A 25,776-nucleotide genomic window follows, 5' to 3' on the forward strand; every position below is an offset into this window, starting at 1 on the left:
CCTACGGATAAAATGTTTTAATATGTTGCTACTTTTGTTGCCTGGCTGAAAGGGAAAACTTGATGAAATTTCTAAACCAACTAAGGGAGCAACACCAAACTCTAATATTTACTAGGGAAATTGTGAACAATAGTGGTTTGCTATTTTGGAAAGTTCTAGTGAAAAGAAATGTTATGAGCTTCTTAGACCCTGAGAAAGGGGTTAGCAGTTTGCAAAATATTATTAGCTCAGAACATTTGTACATTCTGTCAGGAAAATGGTTAACCACCTAGCCTATCCATTATATGGGTATTAGCAAAAGAATTAAGAAATCCAACCCGCAGTGAATTTAAGAGATAAATTGGGTGCTAAAATGGAAGTAGCCAGTTGTTGATATTTGTGTAACTTAATCCCTGTTCTCTTTCAATAAATCTACTTAAAGAAGATTTTGTGAGAATCCTGCTTTCTGTTGCCAAGAGATAATGATGTAAATCTAAACTACAAAGTCTATAGAAAAAGAGACAAACATAGACCATTAGCTCAATACTGCAAAATACCAGGACTCCAAATAAAAACCAGTTAATAGGTCACTGATAAGGGCTGACAAAATAAGTGATGCCACTAGCAAACCAAAGGAAATTCAAAGCTCTTCTAAATAATGGGTGCACTATACAAGCTAAAACTAAAGCAAGAAAAATATCAAAATAAACTCCAAACAGGATTATGAACAGCATGCAAGGAAGTGCCAGATAAAAGAAATAAAAGATCAGGAATGATAGAACTGTTACCCTTTAATAAAGATGAATTCCCCAAAGTAAGAAACAGGAAAGTGTAAAAAATTAATAGCTGTACAAAGACAGTTACATTGGATAAACAGGATATTTTACAGTTAAAGGACATGAAAAGAACTTTTAGCTTAAAAACATAGGACAGTTAATATTGTCTAAAACCAGTCGGAATGGCCAAAAAATAGGCTAAAAATGTCAGCTTCCTAGCAGAATGTAACATATATTTCCTCTGAATGATTACAGCAGAAATAGAAATAAATATCATCCAAATAATTTATCAAAGAAAAAGGATGATCAATTGTCATCTAAATGGCTGGTAGCACTTGGTGTAGGCATTTTGTTCCATGATACATAGGCAATATGTATGAAAACAACCAATTATGATTTTATTCAAGTTAAATTTAATAGGACTAGGAATCTCAGATTTAATATTTCCATTTTCAACATGTTACTTAAAAAAATCCTGAATTGAAAAGTTGCAAATGAAAATATTGTCATTTTTTTATAACTCTTCAGATTAGTCCATAAAATTTTTCTCTTTTTCTCTTCCTTGCAGAAGAGGCCTATCTAGAAGAGGCATAAAAAAGTTAGTTTTCAGATCTTCTGGAACTTGCATGTGTTTTGAGGAAAAAATTCAAAAATTAGGTAAAAAGCACCAAATATGACTCTATCTTTTAAAAAGCAGTTTATTGGGTTTCAAGTATATGATAGTATTAGAGCACCTGTTTATAATAAATAAAACAGTATATATAGCAATGAATTATAGAAAGATAATTGTATGGTGGAGAGGGGGAGGAACCCAATTAAAATATACAGTATATGTAAATTATTTCTGTCAGTTTTATGAATTATATTTTGTTATGGGTGTAAGGAAAATATCAAGTCAGTTATATCTCTTTCATTTCTAACTTATACTTTAACGGCTGGAGATCTTGCACCTCAGTGCCACATTTAGGACAGGTAAAGTATATATCCGATAAGAAGCAACTTTTAATACAATAGTAACAAAAAACATGTGAGCAGCCGATAGTATGAGGCATAGTAGGCCATTCCCCGCACACAGAACATTCCTTGTGACTTATTTCTGACATATTTTCATTATGGAAGTTTTTCCTAACAGGTAAAGACCAAGAAGAAATCTTGAGTTTGAGTTTCTGCATGTTAATAAGTGGCAAAAGAAACACCAGAAACTCAGCAAATCCATGCCACAAGAGTTCTCGGTTCATGTATTCAAATGCAATTGGACGGACACCCTGTGGCTGGCAGAACACTGATCTAATTCCTAAAATACGTTCAGTAAGTGTAGCAAATTTTCCCTTCTGAAGAAAAATTAGGAAGTTTAGCAACTCACAGAGTCTGAGAAGCCTGACTATTAAGTTAATAAAATATTTTGTCCTTTGGAATGACTCCAATGGACGTTTGCTAAATAAATCATAACACCTTTCTTCCAGCCATTTCCCGCCAACAGTACAAATAAGATACCATAATTTCTGTTGCTTGCTCAATGTCTGGTATTTCTGTATCTGGGATAAATCATTTGTGTATTGAATGTTCAGTAGAGCCTGTCCCACTGTTGCATTCTTGGAGCAGATGGTGAATCTCCACAAAAAAAGCCACAGAGATGCTTTAATTTCTGGTTCAAAGCGAGCCAAGAGTCCAGGTTTAAATCCATGAAAACAGCAAGTGAACTGGGACCAAACTAGTTGTTCCAAGGCTTTGTTCAGTTCAAGTGCATCCAACTGACTAATTCTGAGGACAGGAATCACTTTGTTGACATTGTTGTCCTTCGATGCCATGGTCAACACAGAGCCCTCTATAACAAAAAATAAATTCATCAAAATATTTTCATTTGTTCACTTACATTTTGTAGTCCTTTAGAATATTTATTCTTTTCATTTTGATAACAGTTTCATCGGCTAGACCACTCAAGAGCAATTCAGGCTATAAAACGTAACTATCCCAATCTCACCAAATGGAAAGCAAATATTTTAAATCTGGATCTTCAGTTGTCATGTTAGACATTAAAATTGAAATAGTCAACAAATGTCCACGCAGGTTAATTCCTTTGCTGGTGGTTTTTCACCAGCACATACAATGTATGTTCAACTGTACATATGTTGATTTTCACATGAACCAGGATCCTGATGGCACATGTTACTTCACAGTACATACGCTGGCTTCTACTTCATAATGTAAATGTTCAGATTAAAACAAATTTAATAATCAGAGCAAGCTTCCCTGAGGGATAGCATGTTCTTAATTACCATTTTTCCATCCCAGGTATTTGAGGTCAGAAGTCCATAACATTTGTTAAGGCCAAAGGCCGAGTGTGGCCTTTGAAAGATATGCTGAAGGCTATACTCCCAAAAATGGTAACAAGATAAAAATTAAATTTTATTTCATTCCATTTATATCTAGATTTAAATAAAATTAAATATAGTTAATATAATTGCCCTCTAGACAAGTATTTAATCATTTCTCCCTTCTGTAAATTAATTACAATTTGGCATCAACTTTTAAAAATCTCTGAATGCCATTCAAAGCTTTTAGGGGATACATTTGGCCCTAAAATCTGTACTTCAGGTACACCTCTAATTCATATGATTGAACAGTTAAAATCCAACCAGGTTTGGTACTATAAAACCATTTTTATACTTAAAAAAACATTTTTATACTTTTACTTAGATTCACCTGTCATTATATTAACATAGTTAAACCACAAGATGCTACTTACCATTTTTATTCATGCTTTTCCATTTATTTGAGTCTAGGTGTCTAATATTTTGTTATCAGGCTAAAAGGCCAACGAGGTACAAGAGTGAGTTAGAAATCTAATAAATAGCCATTGTGTTAGTATACAGCTAATAGAGGAGGTGGCTTTGAATCCCACCTCATGGGTTATCCCAAAATTTCCACCAAAACATCAACTTCAAGGATTGCCACATTAGTGAACTAATAATTGTCCGAATTTTCTCCTCCTATCTCTTTGTCCTTGTGTCTGATTACTTGAGCACAGGAAGTGCCATTTTTTAATTGACCTGAAATTCATAGATGAAAATTCTCATTTTTAAAATTTCTTTACATTTAAAAGACTTTAGCTTGTTTAAATCCCTTTTAAAATGCTAGTTTATTATGCCTTAGACTTTAAGTGAATTTCGTTGTATGGGTGTACTGTGTATACATGTACAATGACAACAAAGTTATTATTATTATTAATGAAATTATTCAGATTTATTAAGAAATGCTTTCTCTTGATTTAGTGTTAAAACATTAACACTAGTGGCATTCTAGAGCTACTTCTGGGCTCCAGTGGCCAGATAGATCTCACTAATATTGTACCTACCACACCATCTTTATATAGGCTTTCCTTGTTTAGTGACTGTTTGGAATTACAACAGTGATGAAAATGTATCTTTTGATCAATCCTTATATTTACAACCTTCACAGTTCTTTAAAACAAAGGAAAGCTTTGAAATAGAGTTGCAGTTTCTCTTAGTGGCCACTCTGCTTAACAACCAAGTTTCTGGTCCAAGCTGTAGTTGCTAAACAAGATAATACCAGTACTGCTAATTGTATCGTCTATGATCCGTCCTGTTTCACATACTCTTAAGATGCGTTTACATGGTCAACACTGTTTCTGAGTAGATTTTCTCACTTCCTGTTTTGAACAGATGGCTACCATCTTAAATGTCTCCAAATGCGGCATCAGCAGGGACTTTCACTCAGATTATATTTGTATTTTCTGTGAAATGTTGTCATATTAACTGCCAGACAGTTATGAGGTTATATAGTGATTTTCCTCTTCAGAATGTATTAAATATATATATATATATATAAATATATATATTGTGTATAAGTGAGTTTCTAGGCTATGCAGCCCTACCTAGGCCATAACTTTACACAAGTTGTGCCTGACATCTTCACTGCTCTATTAATTACCAGGTACTTTGTACTTTGTTTAAAAATGCTATTATTCCTAGTATTTTTATTTACTAAACTAAAGATTCCTATTGACCAATAACACATTCTAAGACAACAAATTGTTGAGTATCATTAATTAAATAGGTATATTTTTCTGATATGTGTTAACATTGCTTACTGTGTATTATACAAATTATGAATGAATGTATTTTATTTAGAAATGCATTATTGACAGAAATCTATCAATACTAAAGTGGGTATTGTCAAGGGCCTGTCGATATTAATGTAATTATGATTAAGGGGATAACATGGATTTTAGCTTTAATACCAAATAACATCTCCTACATTGCTGCTATCAATATAAGCATTATTATTGACCTGTTCTGAGGCTCAGAACTAGATGTATTTCTATTAAGCATATCTGTCAATTCATCCTGCCTACAAAAATTTTACATTTAAATTTACAGGCCTGTAAACTTTGGCAGCAGAAATGTATGAGTTCAAGCAATCTCCAGAGTGTCATTCCTCGCACCCCTCCCAGCAATTCTGCTGTAATAAACTAATTTATGCCAATCCAATGACATTGCCATCTCACGCCTACTCTTTAAAGGATAATTAGCAGAAAACAAACAACGTTTTTATACCAGAGGGGCACGCAGTCCAATGCCTACGTAGGCAAGCCTTAAAGATCTTCAGAATGTAAAACTTAAACAACATACCAAGCTGTTCCTCTTGGTGTTCTAAATTTGACTACTGAAAATTCTAATTGTGTTTGTGATGCACAGAGCAGTTTATAAGTTAATGTCTATAAATAATACGCCAGTGAATTTAAATATATTTTCCAGGAGTTTTAGTTCCAAGGATCCCTTATATCAATCAGGTAGTATTGAAATATGCAGCCAATAATCATCACAGAGTAAAATGTGTCTTCAGCTGCCAATCAATGTCACATCTCATTGATAGCACTGTCTTACAAAAATGTACAATAGGGTATGGGTACCAAAACCTGGGAGGGTTAGGAATACTATTTTCATTTACATATATCATGATCTATTCCCAGGTCACCTTAGTTTATGAGAGCATGACAGCAATTGCAGATTTTTTAAAAGCTTTTTCTAGTGTAATTAACATAAATATTAGATCCGGAATTTCAAAGGGAAACTCAGCTTGTGTGTAATCCATTCATCTGAATGTCATCTAGTTCCCATCCCTATGCCAATAAAATGAGAAGAAAGAGTTAAAAGAATTCCTATTAAATAAAGCTGCACACACACTGGACTAGAGAACCAGAGGCTGCTGTGCTATAACTTCCAATATCCCTCATGCTGGGCATTTTAGTCCAACAATATATGCATAGTGAGAGTCCCTAACATAATGAATGCATGGGGACAAAGGGAATATATACGTAATAATTGCTATTTATAAATATATTTTCTTAGAGAATGAGTTGCTAATTTTTAAATATGTCTGTCTCATTTTTTTTTTAAATTCCCAAGGAATTCAAAGTATTCTTTTCAAATTCAGATGCTAGTTAAGAATTATCAAAGCTACACAAACATGTATACATCTTATCTGTCTATCTATCGCACACCATATGGGTTGGTTGTAGGCTATCTCAGATCTATGGATTTTCAAACCAATTCATGATAAACAACCTTCTTAAAGACCTATTTAAAGACCTTCTTAAAGCTGAAGCTGGGAAAATGGAAAGCTAGAAGACTCAGACATAAGCATTACTGCAGGTGCCGTTTACTTCCCAGTGTGGAAGCAGAGCAGCAAAGTGTCATTTCTATGAAAAAGCAGGAGAAACAAAACTATGATTTAAACTCTGAGGCTCATACGTATTGCATACACACTGACACACACACTCACTCACTCACTCACTAGCCTGCACCACACATACATGCATATATTCACATGGCTGGATTCCTGGTTTCCATAGCAGCTGATATTCTGCATAAATATGGTTTCTTCCATTTTCAATAATAGTTTATATTTAATGCTTAATTAAACTACATAGAGTTTTTGAGGGTTATGCTGTTAAACTAACTATTGAATGCAGGGAATTTGAATAGTGAAAAGGAGTGAAGAAACCTGTGCCTGCATGTAGCCTGACAAGACTGTCCTTTGTATGTACTTTTATACATTCAAGAAAGACAGGTAGGATCCCTCAACAAAAGCCTCACCAGAATTACATATTATCTTTTCATCACTATAAAATTAGTTTATCATTACCATGTCATAGCTTAAATAACCTTCAAAAAGATTAATTTCATATTATATTTTGAATTTCTATATGCTTCAATTAAATGCCTTCTATCATTTGGAAATATACTACAGACTTATATTTGCTAAGCGCTCTGCACAGATAATACTTAACATTTATAAACTTAACTTGAACCTTTACTCAAACGTTACTTGAATTACTGAAAAAAAATGTATGAATATTTTTAGGAGGCCTATTTAGTCTTTATATTATAACTAAAGAGAAAAATAATGCTTTATAACATGTAACAAGTGTATACAAATTTAATAAAATAAATAAATCTAAATGGAATTAGAATTTAGTTACTTGGTTTAGTAACCGTTTGAAGTTACAATGCACTAGAAAAGTAACTTTGCACTTATGACCATCAAAGGAATCCTCATGGTCACATAACTGAGATTTGGGCACTTTACAACCAGCAGTTCTTTGTGACTGATCAGAATTCATGTCTATTTTTAATGAACATGTACAAATGTAGCAATGAATATGTTCACTATCAATGAAGTAGCACAGACATCTTCTTTCTACCCCTTCTCCCCTTTATGACCAGTGATTATGGATTGTACTTCTAAATTATAGGAAAGTTTTATTTTATTACAGGGCACTAGTATATTTTAATTATTACAATAATGTTTACTTTGGAGAGATATAGATTACAAAATCTCTTAATTCAAAGCATGCTCCACTTCAAATTACTTTAAAAATACTATAAGATTAGTATTTTTTTTTCTTATTTACGGAACAAAAGGAGTTGAGGGGTAATAGACTATTTGGAAGTATTTCTACCATAATATGTAAAAAAGTTCCTGAATGAGTCACTGTGACATTTATTTATTTATTTATTTATTTTTATTTATGTAGTTTATATGCCGCCCTTCTCCTGAAGGACTCAGGCGGCTTACAAAAGGAACATAAAAAATTACATAAACATTAAAATCAGTTTAAAAGTGATTAAAATAAATTCAAATTCAATTTTTTTAAAATCACCCCTACGGTGATTTAGTACTGCATGACGACTTATGAACATATAGTGGTTTCAGATACTTAATTCATCTAGTCTCCAGCCGCACCCCCTATTGGTACATTACATTCCAATTTTAGAATTTCATGCGTTATAGGTTAATTTTTAGCCTTCCACTAATAAAATGCACACAATTTCTGTAACATTTAATAAGAATCTTCCCCATTTTTGATGAATTTGTAAAAATGAATCACTTATCAAAACCTCATCCCTTTTAATATCCCACAAAAACAGGCAGATACATTCCTACACTATTGCTTAAACTAAATGAAAATTTCATAAAACTAACTTCATAAAACTGCTTATTGTAGCAGAACATCCAAATGTTTTAACTAATTTTTTACTTATGCATAGGAAAGTGCAGAAAAGAATTTCTATGACATTTTTGATAAGGATAATGGCATAAAGCAACTCACAATGCCCTCTAAAAGCTCATTTACATTTTTATCTTAAAATCTTATTTTAAGGGAAGTATCATGGACTTCGAAAGGAAATTAAATGCACCTCCTAATGTAGCATTAATATCCTTATAGCAATTTCTCTTGGATCAAGATTGAGCATTGTACCTTGGCCATACTTTGAATATGTGATTTAAAACTAGAACCTCCTTTCTTGTATATGCAATCGATTTAAGAAGTCTGAGATATTTCTGGCATATAATGAATGAAATGGGTGCACACACACATATATAAAGAGTGACTCTGGATTTAACAAAACAAATTGTAGTGGGCATACTAATAAGTGAAATGCCATGGGAACTTGAACAACCCCTTCTGTAAATTTCTACCCAACACCATATATATATAGTATTTGGTAGAGTTGTGTAACATCGAGCAGTTCCATCTGAAATCTTCACTTCAAACAGATAAGAGAGACAGTTCTTTGGTTCAGAAAATAAAAATCACCTTGTATCAACTAGAAGCACTCAGAGGGTCAACTTGATTTAGCCAGTAACTTCATTCTAGCAGGAAGGGCTTTTGTGTACGAGCAGCAGCTCTTTATAATGGCGAGACTGAAGCAGTATAGCCCTTCTGATGTAGTACTTCGGAGGGAACCTCTGCTTCAAGTTGTGGCATCCCTTTCAAGTTGCACACAGCCTTAACAATCAGCAAACCCATGGTGATAGGGCTGTATCATATTAAAAAACAGGAACCTAAGTGAAAAGAATCTTTTAAAAAAATATTTTAATTACTTCACCATAGTTCTAAGTCACCCTAACCAATTAGGCACATCACAATAACTATATACAGTGAAAAACCATAATATAAATGGCAAACAGTTAAAACACTTATCACTGGTACATGCCTACTGGAACTTGGGGAGTGGGAGCTGCTCAATAGATGCTCTTGCTATTTGCAGCAGCTAGGCTGACTCTATCTTGGCAAGGCATTCCCTGATATTTTACTTTCTATTTTATTTTATTTTATTCTTCTAATCAAGATTTTCAAGATTAAGAGTGGTTTAGCTTTAAGGAACTAGGACTCCTTTCCATGAACAATAATCCATTTATATGATCTCATTTTGTGGGTTACTGTTTGAAGAAAGTAGGCTGGGCAGGCACTGCTCAGTCTTGGGAATAATTTTCGAGATATCCCCAAGTTTGGCTTGACCTAACAAGTAGTCTTTACACACAAATTGTTTCCTACAATCAAATTCAAAAGTAGAGCGAAGAACACAGGATAGCTGATTATGTGGACTGCAAAACTCTGAATAGCTCTGAGCAAGGCCACCAATAACATTTTATAACCATTGCCAGGGGAATTAACATCTTTTAATAGCACAATCCTATATAGGATTTGAGGGAGATGGCAGTTAAGTGTGAAAATAAATAGTTCCAACAGTGTGTCAACTCTGGCAATTTTTAAAATGTGCGGACCTCAACTCCCTTCCCCTCCCAGCTAAAGCGCACACGTTTTAAAATTGCCATACTGAGAAACACTGCTTGTTCAATGACTATCTGAAGTTACGACAGCGCTGAAAAAGATTTACAACTGGCCTTTGAACTTGCAGCTGTCCCAGCATCCCCACATAAAAATGATTGCAATTCAAATGTTTGGCAACCAGCTCACATTTATGATGTTCACAGCATCCTCACCCACATGATCACCATTTGCAAACTTCATAGCTGGCTTTCAACAAGCTAAGTCAAAGGGAAAGCTGGCAGAAAATAGCAAATTGCAATCACCTGATCTTGCATTTAACAAATGGGGGTGATTTGCTTAAAGACAACAGTGAGAGTTGACTTAACTCAAACATGGTCATGTAAAGTTTCCCTTTATGTTAGCATTGCTTAATGCTGGAATGGCTGACCCCAATTGCTGTCAGTAAGTGAGGACTACCTGTACAGGTATACTGAAAAGTAACTACCATAAAATCATTTCCTGCTAAGGAAGAAGGAATTGTATAAGTTTGCTGTCTGACTGGAAGGCGCAATTTCAACTACTTTATGAATTTTTTTTTGAACCAGTAACATGAAGTGCCATGATTTTCAAGCATTTTTAATTACAGTACCCTTTCCCCCCCAAAAATAAGACATCTCCTGATAATAAGCCCAACCGGGCTTTTGAGTACATGGCAGTAAGGCCAAGCGCTTATTTCAGGGTTAAAAAAAATATATAAAACAGGGTCTTATTTTTGGGGAAACAAGGTAGTTAAGGCAATATCGCAAGTGATAAAACACAGTAAAGCCATCCTGTAAAGACTGAGTAGAGTCAACAGTTAAAACCAACCACATTTCCAAGTCAGTTTATGAGCCTTTTTTTTTTTTTTTTTTTTGGCCAAAGTTCCAAAGTTTAAGAAAGGTCATGAAAGCGGCCCTCCTTGTGTTTCTAACACATGTATCCCACTGGATGCTCTCACATCTCTAATTCTGGTTTTCGTTTAGAACAGGGGTCTCCAACCTTGGGCACTTTAAGACCTGTGGACTTCAACTCCCAGAATTCCTCAGCCAGCAAAGCTGGCTGAGGAATTCTGGGAGTTGAAGTCCACAGGTCTTAAAGTGCCCAAGGTTGGAGACCCCTGGTTTAGAATATTTGCTATTGTCCCTCTCCCAACCCGGGTAGGGGGGGCGGCTGTGTTTCCAACGACGAAGCCCCTATCTGGATTTTGGGTCAAACATTCGCAGGGCTATCCAAGGATAAAACTAAAAAAAACGGGGGGGGGGAACGTTCCAGGACAGGCAGAAATCCATCTGGATTGGCTCTTCGACGCAGGACCAGAAAAAAGCCGTTTGTTGCGTTTTTATGCTTGTCGGCGGGGAAACCCCATGTCCCTCCCGCTTCAGAGCCGCTCTTCCTCCCAGCCTCATCAGCCCCGCCTGGCTCGCCCTCTCCATCCCTCACTGACTGACCTCCGCTTTCCTCCTGAGGGAGGGGCTTCTGGGGAAGCACCGCCGCCGCCTCGGCCTCCGCGGCTCGCGGCTCCAGGGGGGGGGCGGGGGGAAAGAGATGACCCGGATTTCACACCGAGCAACGAGGCCCTCAAGCCAGGGTGCCTAGAGCGGCCGGAGTCGTCTTTCTTTTTTATTTCTTTTCTTATTTCCGCTTTCGTCATCCCCACGGCCCTCGATGGTGGCGCGCGCCCCAGCCGCTCCGGATGGGAGCCGACAATAGGGAGAAAAAGAAAAAAAAAACAGGAAACGCCGATTAAAACTCGCTCCCATCTCCTAGAGCGGTTGCTTCCTGGCCGCTTTGTCAATCTGGAGCGTCCGTTTTGTTCATAGAGATAGGGTGGGAGGGGGGGAGCGGAAATTGAAAAACTTCTCCATTCCCGTCGTCGGGAGATGCTTCATTTTTCTTTTTTTATTAGGGAAGCGGCGCCAGGAATTTGTTTTTAAGAGAGGCGGGCAGGAGCTTCGCGGTCCGCTTCATTTTTTTTTTATTATTTTTTTTTGTGGTTGGATAATCTGGAAGCTTGGAATTATGACGCCAGTAATTGCGAATCGTTAAACTTCGGGCACGAGGCTTTAGTTTTGCTCTTGAGGGGCTCTTAGAAAGCCCGAAGCAGCTATTGGGTGGGAGGATGGAAACGTTAAATCCTCTCCTAAGCAGTCGCTCTGTCTGGTGGTCTACAGCGCTGAGTCGTTGTGCGACCCAGACCTGAGGTAATGAAAAGAAACCTGCAGCCTTGCCCTTCGTTCTGCAAGGCTCCCACAACATTCGAGAACTCTCGCAAGAAATCACTCGGCCCATCCTACACAAATCCCCAAACGAGTCATTGGTGCGTTATAACCAAGCTCTTTCGAAATAAACTAAAATAAGGCCTGACTTTGAAAGAGCGTGAGCCTTATTTGTTGAGGGGGAGGGCTACGGCGATAACACCATTTCACCGGCTCTTTTTTCTTTTCTTTTCTGTGCAACTCTCATTTCCGCCCCCGGGTGTGTTTGTGTGAAATGAAACATGTCTTCCTTAAAGAGACCCGGAATCTCGCTTATCCGTATCGGGAACTGAACTCTTTCAAGCTCACGATCTTTCCAAAGGCTGTTAATAGAAAGAGAGAACGGAGAGATCCCGAAGCCGCCTGATGGGAATCGGCTCTTTGACGAGCGGTATTTGGGTCCAATCACAGCGGAGGGGCGGCTCTAAGTGGTAACCAATGAGCTACCGGTTGAGAAAAATAGGACTCGGAACGACAGGGGAGGCGGGACGATTGCAATTACGTCACCGGGGAAAGACCCTTTGGAGCCCAGTGGAGGTTGATGGTTAGCGCAGGTGAGCTGGTGCATCCTTGGCTGGGGTGTAGCAGCTCTCCGAAGGCTTCCGCAAGAAGAAAATACTCATGTTTTGAGTTTTTATTTGTCCTGCAGCAAATAATATTTGAAGGTAGACTGTCTGTGAACGCTGAGGCTCCATTTAGTTACAATTACTAAGTTATTATCATGATTTTGTTTTTCTTCGAAGGCATCCGTTTCTAGAATGCCACATTTTATTTTTTTCCAAAGCTTTTTTTTTTTTTTTGCAATGCCACATTTTTCTTTTTTCTTTTCTTTTTTTGCAATGTCACATTTTTTTTCTTTTTAAAGGCATCAGAGTTGTTTAGCAATGCCAATAGTGCAAAATGTTTGGGAGCCGAGCAGGATATAAATTTAATATTTTTATTAAAATTGTAAAAAATACATTTGAGTAAATAATAATTCAGAGATTAACTCCTCCCATCGCCAACCCAAGAAATTTGGAGTTCAGGTCACTTCAGGAGTTTGAAACAGTTTATTACATGGTTTATCTTTGGTGTTTTAAAAACATTAGTTCATGTATACAAGTAGTCCTTGGTTAATTATAGTAAGTGGGATTGCTATCGCTAAGTGATGCAGTCACGTGATTAGTGCTGGTACTCTCCATTGCTGTAGTTAAACAACCATTGCAGATATCTAGTGACTTGCAAGCAAAGTGGCAGGTAGGTAAGGCTACATGAGTGTGGCAGGTCTAGGAGTAGTTGGCAGGTAGGTGACGGTGCGTGTGGCCCATGAGATGCAGCTTTAGTGGGGCTGGGGATTACCACTATCAGGTGGGAAAGATGTGTAAGGATCCCCTGCAGTGAAAGAGTGGCTGGGGGTGATTGCTGCTAGGTATGGAAAAGTGCACTGGTTGCAAGCGGCCAGGCAGGTGTGTGAATGCTGTAGAGTTCAGGTTAGTGCTGCAGGCACATACATGCTATCAAATATGAGATCCCTGGGATCTTATACTCCATAACTGGGTCTCCTTAGGATAAAATGCTGTGGGACTAGGCATGAGTTACAGGACCAACTTGCTGGCTTCTCTTTTGACTTTGCTTGTGGGAAGCAGGCAAGGAAGGATACAAATGGTGATTATGGGACACTACAACTGTGTAAGTGGAAGCCAAAAACTCACATTGCAGTCATGTGAAGAAGCGAAACTTCTTCAAAAAAAACCCCAGAAAGTCCAGTTGTCTCTTGAAAAAACACCTTTGGGACAACCATGACCTGGATGACTGAGAATCTCCATACACGTTAAGACTCGGTCATAAATACCACTCATTCAGCATCATTGTAACTTTGAACCGTGACAGAATAATGAGTAGTCATTAACTGAGGACTACTTATGTATAGCATCTTGTCAACAGTTGCTTCTCTTTCAAATGCCTTGCATTTTTTCTTACCATGGAATATTCAGCATGGAGTCACGTACCTGGACGTTTACTACAGTGAACCTCAACATGCATTTCATGTTAAAACAATATACCTTTCTCTACCATTTCATTAATAGCAACAGAAATGGAATAGTCAAGTTTTTAATTATGTTACCACTTGGCAGCCATGTTCTATCCTAGTTTAGAACTCATATGTTCTAAATGTTTCAAAATAACCTTGAATATGACTTTCATGATGGGTTGAATAACTTGTACTAGCTCTAATTGGCCCATTTGCTCCTTGATATATGCACATGATTCTCATTAAAGCTAATGGAGCTATATAGATTCCTAAAGGTAAAGAAATAACTTTGAAGGTTCTGTTATATTATTATGGATATTAATGATCTCTTAATTGCAGACATGCTGCAATTTCAAAATGGGGCAAGAAGGAATTAAAAATTGCAAGTTTTTAGCAATTTATTTACAATAAACATTTGTGTAGTTGAAGTTACCGTTGAAAGTTCATGTAAGAAGTATTTTCTAATGACCCTAGATGACTCCACTTTACATTAATTTTTCCTGATGAATTAGACAAATGGAGCTTTCAACAATAATGTTATATCAAATCTGAACTCTAATGCCTGTGTATTCTGTCTGTGGGTCAAGGGGCCAAAACAGATCCTAATGGGTACCAGGAAAGGAAAATACAGCTTTGGCAAAGTGTTGTGTTTTTTTCTCCACAGGAAGAGGAGAAATATTTCACCATGGAAATAACATGTTTGTTATTGACTACAAGCTTGTGTAGACAGTGGAATGTTAAAAAAGCATTCAAAATTTGTTTTGGATTTTTTTTTACATGTCAGCGTATTGTTTTGATTTGTAAATTAAATGGAATTTTCAAGGTATTTTAACATTTAATTTGAAATAGGCGCTCCTTGCTTTCTCTTTTCCCCTAGTCTGTTGGTCATAGCTTGTATCATCCTCTACTAGAATTTCAGTGGGACCAGGGAAAATAGCCTTTATCTGGATTTTTCAGTGGAGGTGGCAATAGTATTAGAAATGCATGTTTTCTCTGCTTATTTAATCTTATTTACGTTTCTAATGCTTTTTACATTTTTAATATTTTATGTTCTTGTTTTTATTGTGTTTTAAGCTGCTCAGAGTCACTTTGATAGTGAGATAGCATATAAATTTAACAAAAAAATAAAATAAAAATTGAGGTCACTCCCTACGTCTGTTCTTCAGTCCCAGCTTCTGATAATCCCATAGCTATGTACAGTACATGGTAGCACTTTTTTTATACTTTACTCAGTGTGGGATAAAGACAGTGGTAGTGATGAAGAAAATTGGAAAATTGGAGACAAAATATATCTCATGATGTTGCTCCAATGCTGTGACTTAGATACAATACTTACATCAGATCAGGGGTGGGTTCTACTTACCTTTACTACCGGTTCGCAGTGGGGCCCCGTGCGTGCGCTCGCTTCGCTCGCGCAGAAGCATTTTTATGACAGGGTCAGTGGATGGGACCTCCTGCTGGTTTTACTTCCGGTTCTATAGAACTGGTGCGAACCGGGGGCAACCCACCACTGCATCAGTTGTTGAAAAGAGGTATGTAATGGGGTATTTGTATGATGATGTCAACATATGCATCCCATTTTGTTATCACCTTTTCTTGTTGTTACTGTTAGAATAGATACATGGAAGAGTTGTAGTAGTTATTAAATTGGTTGCTGAGATTCAGCTGTGGTACTACAGCTCTGGGACTACAGTAGATGATTGGCTGATGTTGCACCAGGCCATGATTTATTTAGGTAGAAACTAACAATTGGCTGAAATTATAAATTGTATTAATTCATAAATTAATTCACCCTATACCAGGGGTGAAATCCAGCAGGTTCTGACGGGTTCTGGAGAACCGGTAGCGGAAATTCTGAGTAGTTTGGAGAACCGGTAGCGGAAATTTTGAGTGGTTCAGAAAACTGGCAAATACCACCTCTGGCTGGCCCCAGAGTGGGGTGGGAATGGAGATTTTGCAATATCCTTCCCCCAGGAGTGGGGAGGGAATGGGGATTTTGCAGTATGCTTCCCCTGCCACACCCACCAAGCCACACCCGCCACGGCACACCCACAGAACTGGTAGTAAAAAAATTTGGATTTCATCACTGCCCTATACAGTAAGCCAAAACCAAGCCAACCATATTTTGCTTAATGGAATACATGCCTCCAATCATATTAAGATCACCTAGGGAAATTTTGGATCTCCTTAGGTATTACTCATAAGATGTTATAAATTATGGCATGCTTACTATACCCCTGTGTACTACTCTCATCTACTAAGATACTGCTGTTTGAAGGTTTCGTGATTGTCCCGGACAACAAGGGACTTGGATCACAACTGAACAAGTATGCATTTTTATAGAGCTTCTTGGTAATTTACCATTTGCAGACAAACATATATAGTTATCAGATAAGCTCAGCTTCCTCTCCACCTCCTTTGAGCTAAACTCTGCTTGCATTATCCATCATTTTTGGCTAGTGGAAGAGCTTTGAAGCCTATCTCCTTTTTTCAAACTTCTATGTAAAAAATTACTCTTGTCTTTGTGCAGTTCAAATCCTTTTGTTAATTATACTGAACCTGGGTTTCCACTGAAACTCCAACAGTAGCGTTATCAGCATGTGATCTATCAAGGCCCCATGATTTCTTCTTCAATGGCTTTTGTAAGTTTAGTGCTTTTTCTGTAGACTTCGTTATACAAAAGGTGTGCTACTGTGCACTGTTTTGATCAAAGTTATAGTCATGTGAGTATTTTTAAATTTTAATCTAGTTTCTAGTCTTTTTTTAAAATTTTAGCAAGTTGGTTCCCATCTTTACCCTTGCATCCCAATCTGCACTGGAAAGTAGAATTCAATCTTAATCAGAAATTAAAATGTTAATCTGTTTTGTTTAACAAAACACATATTAAGTGATTTCCAGTGCAGTATAACATAGCAAAACACAGAGAAACATATTCTTTGCTTACGGATACTTAATAGTGCCCATTAAATGTCTATCTTAAAGTGAATATACTGAACATTAGAATAAAACAGGCAGATGTTGGGGGAAAACCAAAAAAACATACTTAAACAGAGAAATTGGCAGTGATAAAGCTGCTATAAACTGCATGACATATCCTTTTCAGAAGGATAGCAGAAAATATTCTGCTAAGGATGGATACTGGCCAGAGAGATTGACTCATTCCTATTTTGTCTTTTGTTCATTTTCAACACTTGAAAGAACATCAGCTTGTAGTAATGGTTGATGTTCCTTGTCTTTCCATCTGTATGCCCCTGCTTTTAATTAAAATAATACTTTGGCCAAGGTGACTTTAAACTTAATTGTTGTTTAATTAGTAAATTAATTAATGAAGTGAAAGCAAAATAAATGCTTTAGGGCCAACCAAGAGGAGAAAAGAAAAAGTATAGTTTACCAACTTTTGATTCACATTCAACAAATATCTGCATTGAGGTTTCCGGTTGACATCGCGGCAAGACAGTCGGGGAAATAGCGGGCTCTGATGAGTCCCGCGAAAACCCCGGCTGCCGATGGGTCTGTGGACCGAACCTGTCCTGTAGGGATGGGGGAAGAAGAGGGGCGCCTCGGAAGACTGAGAGGAACAGGCAAGATCCTCAGAGGTCAGAGGAAACCCTCTGTGAGTCAGTGGTGGGGGGCGGCAGGCATGGCGGCTGCCACGAAGCTGTGACAACTGGGCAAGAAAAGTGCTGGAGGAAAGCAAAGTAAAACGGAGTCTTTTGAAGATGGGTGAGTGACAGCAGCCCAGCCTTACAATAACGTTTGGAGCTAGCCTAAAACAGCGGCTAAGTAACAAAGGGGCTTTGGAATTTTATTTAAACTGTAACTTTAAAGAACAAAGACCCAAGAAACAACTAATTTTGGAACAAGAACTAAGAGACTTAATTTAGAGATATGGTAAAAGGACTAAACACTTTAAAAATCTGAATTGGACTAAGGAAAAAAAAAGATTTGATACTTTTTTAACTAAAAGAAGAAAATATAATGGATGGTTATATAATAAATAAAATGGAGTCTTGCATGACTAATGGGAAACGTGGATTATAGAGAGACACCATCTGGTGTAAAGAGGAACTTTGTAACCTCCCTTTGTTATGAGAACTTTGAGCTCTACAAAAATAAAAAATAAAAATAAAATAAAAATTGCTGAACTTTGGAGGAGGATTTTTCTTTCCTGACTGCAAGCAGCTGGACTTTGGTGAAGAAAAGGAATTTACAATGCTCCTACAATTGAACAAATAATAATTTGAATGTTGGCGCAGGAATAGAAGAAGGATTAAGTGCAGCCTTAAAAGAAAGAGATTTGATACACTATATCCGGAATAAAATATGAAAAGAGGTTTAATTGGACTCATGGAGAATAAAATTAAAAACTTGGAAAATGGAAGGAAATTTACTTTTCAACTTTAGAGATGTAAATCCTGGCTCCAATTTTCATAACCCGAGGACTACCTATATACTTATTCCTCATTAGCTGTGGACTTTGGGGATGGGATTTCTTTACTGATGTTAATAACTAATATCCTCTTCTTTGAATTGCTTTTTTGAATAGTGACCAAATTATCTTCAAATGACATAGGAAACTTATTATAATTAATTCTTTAGTCTGATTCTTTTGGAACATGGAACTGAATACTGATAAATGACTGGGGATGTAGAGTATATGTGAGGAGAAGCTTTTTTGTTCTTTTTGATTTTCATTCCATCTTGGATCGGATTGTTCTGATGCAGAACCAATGTTTTATAGCCTGTCACAATTTAATAATCAAATTTGATGCTAGATCTGGCAGAAACAATTTGATTGACAGAAAATGCTGTTATGTATGGATGGGATGCTCTCTTCCTGTATAACAAGATCTTTGAATGGCAGTTTAACAATGGTACAATTGCCACTGTACATGCAGTAAATGATTCTGATTGTGGTACCAGCAGTACTACATCATCTGTATTTGGTGTAGAATATTCTTAAGGTGAGCTTTAAAAATAACTTTATAGGTTGTGACAATTAATCACACATTGTGAAGCAATGTAAATTATCAATACTGCTTTGGAAAATGGTACCAAAGTTCAAAGTTGTGGTGTACAGTATTGAAATACGTTGGCCTCTAAATCAAATATTCCAGGCAAACTCTTTTCAGTTTGCATTCATTAATATTAACTTTAGTATGTTTTTAATATGAGGAAAAATGAGATTCCAAATCTGATTTTGATGTACCTTCAGGTGTTTGCAATGAGCATCTTCTCAGGCTGCTAGCAAGGAACATGATATCTTGGAAGAAATTAAAATATGAGCTGGAAAAGAATTGCTGGCTTCCTCAGCTGCTTGATATTTTCTCTATTGAAGGAATGAACGAGTCCTGGTCTACTGTTAAGTGAGACAAAAAAGGCTGCAGGGGAAAAAAAGAGTATAAACAATTTCCCTGTGGATGATCTACAGGCCATGGCATTCTCTTTCCTCACCACTTTTTTGCCTCTGTAATATCAAGGACAAGACTTTAATATAATAGAGCTGCCTTAATTAATGAAATTCAGTCGGAGAAAATCAGGAGCTTCGGGGGATAAAATAAAAGAGAGGATCTCATTTACCATGCATACAACCTAGAGAGGATGCCCCTATTAAATGTGGTCTGTAATTCCCCAGTGTTTATTGTAATGCAGTGACATTGATTCAATATATTCAATAGGTGAAAATAAAAATTTACAGGAACAAAAACTGAGGGCATTGATGAGGAACTGATTTTCCTTGAGCTCACCTGCTCTTTCCAATTATCCAAGCAGTGACAAAAGTAGGCAGATAAGTATCCCTCACACTGCCTTGAACTCTTTCTTTTGTACAATTGTGCAAACTAGAACTAGAAGAAGAGAGAAATGTCAAGGAGGAGCCTGGGATGTAACTAAATGAAACTTTTATTGAATTTTTAATACTTCAAAGGTGGTTATTACAGTGAAAATCTGACCCAGTTTTTACATATGGAACACGGTTTACATAGAAGGAAAAATAATTTTCCTTGAATACTCTTGGTTAGAAAATTTGAATGCCTTATTAGAAAACCATTTTACTTATTTATAGATGTTACTGCCGCACCGCCACATTTTTCAGTGCCCTGAGTGGCTTACAAAATGTCTACACAGAAATGCCAAGCAAATTCTGAAGAATATGAAAACTAAATCAGAGGTTGGGTAACTAATAGAAATTGGCTCTGAGGGACATGCTTTAACTTTATCATATAAAATAGGACAAATAGCATTAACTGAATGTTCTTGATGGGGGCATGTTAAAAGTAGATCTGCAGAACCAAAATGTTCTGCCTCCTATCACTACGTGCCTTCTAAGCACTTTGGAATAAGACATCATTTCGGCTTCTTCAAATCTTCAATATGTTACTCCTGGAACAGCAAACAATATATAAGCGGTGTGCTTTCTCAGAGTGGTTTTTTAGAACACCATTTCTCAACCTCAGCAACTTTAAGATGTGCAGACTGAAGTTCACACATCTTAAAATTGCTGAGATTAAGAAACACTGTTCTTAAAGGTAGGGACAAAGGTAGGGACTTTCCAGATGTTTGGGAAGAAACGTTTACTTCAAGGTGAAATGACCCACAACATCTGAAAGGAGCCATGTTTTCTATTCTGTTTGGGAAAGAACAGGCTAATGTTGCCTATTCAAGACAGAACTTGATTTATTGACATTTAAGCCCCTACAGTTCATAGCAATTTATTTTTTTAAAGCAAATTACATTGTGGCTTCTGGGTTTCTATAGATGTTTAGCTACAGAACAGTGCAGTCAGAGGTGGGCTTCACATAATTTAACAACTGGTTCGCCTAGTGCAGAACCGAAAATGTGACCCCACTTGCATATGGCTTCAAACAAACGTGATTTCATGCACACGAATTCCAGCACACCTTTTCGGGCAGCTGCGGTGAGTAGAGTGGGCGAGGCGCAGCAATCAGCTGGGCTGGGTGGGCTGGGTGAATGAGCTAGAGAGTGAGATATATAGGACAGTATAGCGCCAGGGCAGGTGGGCGGACCCAGTCGGTGGTCGGAACTACCAGTTTGCCTGAACTGGTCCGAACCAGCAGCAGCCCACCTCTTGAGTGCAGTACATGTAATACATGTTTAGTTTAATTCTGACATCTAATGTTCAGAATTTATTTATCAGGGCAGCACGTTGTCAGGCTAATAAAAGTGCTGAATAGCTCAAGCAACAATTTTTTTTTTTAATCTATTGCTAATAAAATGCTGTTAAATGTAAAGTATACTATGCAAGTATACTTATCTGAAAGGAATAGTCAGTGACCCATATTAGAGAAGAACTAAACATGATCAACCACATGCATCTTTTAAAAATATTGAATATCATCACAGTCATTAGTTTTCATAGTAGGCTTTGCTTTCTTGCTCAAGTCATCAGTGACAATGTTGATTCCACACAATAGCCAAAAGTTCTGTTTTGAATAGATTTGGAGTTCTGCATTGTTTTTCTTAGTTTAGATAACAGTTACGACATAAGTAGTTTCAAGGATTATTTTTAAAATATTTATTGTGATATTTATATATGGCTGACCATAGACAAATACAATGAAACAAATACCTAAAACCAATAAAAATATCCATCCACCATTCTTCGGAACCTAGAAAACAAGCCACGTTTACAGATTAAAAGTTATTTTTAAAAAATCCACTGTTTTTTGCTTTGGAGACACCATCCAGTTATCCAGAGGCATGCTGTCCCAAATGGATGGAGATGATGTAGTTAAAAGAATATATCATTATCAGCAATATTACCATCAATGGTCTTTATGCCCAAGCAATGAGAACTTTCAGGAGTTGCAGTGTTCATTTAAAAATCTGCTTCTAAGGAAGGAAGTTACTAGATACATAGTGTTTCTATTTAATAAATCCAATTTATTGCAGACACAGGAAACTTCTAACTTTCTTGAATGAGGACTCTGTTAGGCATTTGAATAGTTTGCAAAATGTTGTGAAAAAGTAGGACAGGATCTGAATTTGATTTTATTTAATTTAAATGTAATAATAAATGTGGTTATTTTTCAGTCATTTATTTTACTAATTTTTCTTTGTATCACATTACAAATTGTAAATTAGCATCAGCTGTTGAAGTTCTCTAAGCTCTGTATTGAAAACTAGGGCCTTGTGTTCTTCAACTCTGGTTTAAATAGCAAAGATAAAGTTAGGGTTTACAGTAGTAACTTATGCCAGCTTCCTGTTTCTGTTTCATATAGGAATCCTGCAACTACTTCCATTCCTTCCTTACAACATTCTAATTTTATTTGCTTTTCAGACCTTTGTTGAAACACATCACCCAACCATTACTATCAGCTTTCATTTGTCAAGAAGAATTGCTATGTTTATGGCTCTACTCAAATAATATACTCAAGAATTACAGATGGGGAAGGACTTGTCTCTATCAGCTTTTTAAAATAATCAGTGATTTGTCTAAGATTGGATTCATGGCTGAAAAAAGAAATGTTTCAAGTTCTCTTAAATTTAAGATAGTCACTTGCAGAGTGCAGAGTATTTTCCCTTTTGCATATAAGATACCAGGAGAAAAGGATTTATTTAAAAAAGAAATTCCACCAGTCAAGCTTATAAATTCCCCTTCTTTCTAGAAAATTCTGGATTTTCTACAAGTGTAGCAAAAGATTACATAAATGATATGTACCATTTATACCAGAGGTGTCAAACTCACGCCCACCCACGCCTTTAGTGAAGTGGGGGGGAAGTTGTGATATGTCACGTGACAATAATGTGACGACGCGAGATTGACACCCCTGATTTATACTATGGGAACTGATATTCCAAGTCAGTCCTTAGTAAGATATATAAACAATTTTTCTTGTGGCTTGTGTCATAATCCCAGCATCTTTGTTTCTAATGATAGAACTCTGTGGCATCTTCTAATTGTTTATTTGGATGTTGCTCTCAATATGCCTTCAATAATACATTCCTCTGATTTGCCTGCTCTGATTTTTTTAGATCCCAGAATAAATTGAGCGGTGGCAAAAAGCTTATTGTCTTGGAAATTTTAGAAATTATTTATATTATAGGTAGATACAGTTAACAATTTTGGAACTCTGCTTTGTTACATGAATCTTGTTCTTGCACTTCTATCTGTGGACTGGTGCTGGTATATAGAGACAAGATAACCTACATATTATATATATTGGATTTCTGTGTGATGTGCAATTTTGATAGGCTCTTCTCCATGCTATGGAATCTGAAGACATAAAGAACATGCTTCTCCAGTGTGAGGAGAAGGTGGTTCAGGAATTTAATGGTGGGAATAAGATGCAGCTTTTCATCTTATGTTTCTTGTTAACCCATGTGCAAAGGAATACAACAATATTACTGCAGATAATCATTAATGGCTTTGAACCGTTCCATTAATGTTGTTTTATCATTTCTATTTCAACAGGCTAACTTTTCCCTTTTAACTTTTAAATTGTAAATTTTAAATTTGTCTTAAGTATTGGGGGTGTTTTAATTTATCCCGGACCAATTTATCTAATGTGGTTTTATACTGCCTTTTCAATTTTGTAATCTATGTGTTTTATTTTTTGGCTGTTCACCACCCTGAGTCCTTCAGGAGTAGGGCGGTATATAAATTTAATAAAATAAAATAAAAATAAATTAGTTTTATCAGCTAATTCTTTTATTACAGAATGGACGGTTTCTTTTTGTCCCTTTATGTTTCACTACAGCATTTTTCCGTTTGTCACTGTTACCTTGTTCTTTGTTTAGGGACATGGTAGTTAATTTGTTCTAATTTCTGTTTTATTTTCAATATTTGGTTGCTTTTAAGCTGCAAAGTTTTCTATTGATTTTAAGGCGTGTATACAATGAATATTGGAACCATAACTTTAGAAATGTGACTATGGTTTCTCACTAAACCAAGAAACAAATCCTCAAGGATACAAAAGCTAAAGAGAATATTAAACATATATATTAAAACAACTCACAATAACTGTAAATATTTAAAGCTTTCAAAATACATAAGCAAGACTCAGAATGGAAGTGTGAAATTAACATCTGAAAACTATGCACAGAAGCCAAGCTTCTTCCTTTAAAAGATTGGCTATGAAGCCGTGTAAGTTGCTTGTTCTGAATCACCTGCCATAAATTACTATTATAGATGACTAGTTTATTGATCAGGCCCCCAGTTATTGTTACACATTAAAATGTGTGGCAGGGGAAAGATCACGTCGCAGCTCTATTAGTATAGATGACCAAGCACCATATGTAGAAAAAAACTACAACTTGGTAAATTGGCTATTTGCATTTGATTCCGATGTCCAGTCACTGGAATTGATTGTTCTTAGCTCCGGTTTTGAGCTGCCTCATGTTTATTCTTGCAATAAAGATGCTGATCAAGTGTTCGATGATATAAATAGATTTATATTTTCCTTAATGGTGGTTCTTTTAATATACATTTTTCATAGAAGCTCACAAGAATATCACTAGGAACAGAGCAGTGTTAACTACTAGTCCATAATTAATTATTGAGGCAGTTGGGTTGGCTCTATTAAAAATTTCCCCATTCTAAAGTTTACAGAGGTGTTGGAACTGCAATGCCTAGAAAGGTGTGGCATTAACAATCAGTATGCATAAGGACCTCACAACTGCTGTTTAGCTACTCTTAGCAAAGTTACGTTGGTCCTGAAAAGTAACTTTACAATCAGACCTCACTTTTATGACCATCATGATCGAGGTTGACACCCTGTTATAGAGTTTCTGGTTCCAATTGCAAGCAGTAAATGAGACCTACCTGTAATATTGGGCCTGGGAATCAACTGGAATTCAGAACGCTCAAGAAACTTGATAGATTCCTATTGCAATTTTCCATAAGGCTTCCAAGCTAATATTGTCCAGACCCTGTGGGAAATTAGAGTTTCCCATATGCAGTGGTGGTCTGCTGCCGGTTCGGACTGGTAGTTCCGACGATCAGCAGGCCCCGCTCACCTGCCCCCGCCCTATCCTGTCCTATATTTCCTTCTTTCTGGCTCAGCTGATTCGTGTGGCACAGCTGATTTCCGCGCCTCCGCTGTTCTACTTACGGGGCTGCCTTAGAAGGTAAGCAGCTGAACTTCAAATTGCTGTATTTTGAACGCTATGCGCAAGTGCATTAGGTGCGTAAAATGCACACTCACAGAACCGGTTGTTAAACCGGTTGCATCCCACCACTGCCCATATGGAACTGTCCTTTGTTATCCCAAGATTCAGGGCTGTGGTAGCCATTAAAATTAAATTCATTAGACAGCATTTTGATATATCAAGAACTATTTTCACACACTGACCATGCACAGCAGATCAATCCTCGATGAGCTCTGTGTCAGATGAGGTCTTGGAGATACAGATGAGATTCAGAAGATCGTCTTGCGTTTCAAAATATTTGGTGAAGAGCATTCCTTTAAAAAAAGGTAAAGAGTAACAGAGGAAATTGAAGATTATATTTAATATTATAATTATATTTATTTGTAAAAGGAGGAGAGAATTTACTGCTTTTCCTTTTCTTTTAGCACCCAGCCAGGGTGGCTCTTACATGTTAAATGTTAAATTTAATTGATCACTTTTCTTCTTTTTTTTGTACGCTTTTTTTTTTTTTTTTTAGTGTTGTTA

At 36.7% G+C, this 25,776-nt stretch overlaps 1 protein-coding gene across 3 annotated transcripts; it reads right to left on the minus strand.

The window, feature by feature from the left end:
* Positions 1-753: 753 nt before the first annotated feature.
* On the minus strand, positions 754-11,508 carry PEX2 (peroxisomal biogenesis factor 2). Of its 3 annotated transcripts, none has more exons than XM_034430000.3 (3): positions 11,325-11,475; positions 8,881-9,103; positions 754-2,580 (listed from the first exon to the last, which is right to left on the minus strand). In XM_034430000.3, the coding sequence occupies exon 3, from the start codon at positions 2,561-2,563 to the stop codon at positions 1,655-1,657; it is 909 nt and encodes a 302-aa protein (XP_034285891.1). In that variant the 5' UTR covers positions 2,564-2,580; positions 8,881-9,103; positions 11,325-11,475; the 3' UTR covers positions 754-1,654. The 3 variants fall into 3 exon arrangements, with proteins under 3 accessions (XP_034285891.1, XP_034285889.1, XP_034285890.1); XM_034429998.3 differs by having other exon boundaries at positions 8,881-9,143; positions 11,325-11,470; XM_034429999.3 differs by lacking the exon at positions 8,881-9,103 and having other exon boundaries at positions 11,325-11,508.
* Between the last annotated feature and the right edge of the window lie 14,268 nt (positions 11,509-25,776).

Source organism: Pantherophis guttatus, chromosome 3 (assembly GCF_059756535.1).
Source record: "Pantherophis guttatus breed Tessera chromosome 3, ASM5975653v1, whole genome shotgun sequence".
Classification (NCBI taxonomy): Eukaryota; Metazoa; Chordata; class Lepidosauria; order Squamata; family Colubridae; genus Pantherophis; species Pantherophis guttatus.

Coding starts and splice junctions, on each gene's coding strand:
- PEX2 (XM_034429999.3), bottom strand. CDS start 2,563: ATGGCATCGAAGGACAACAATGTCAACAAAGTGATTCCTGTCCTCAGA.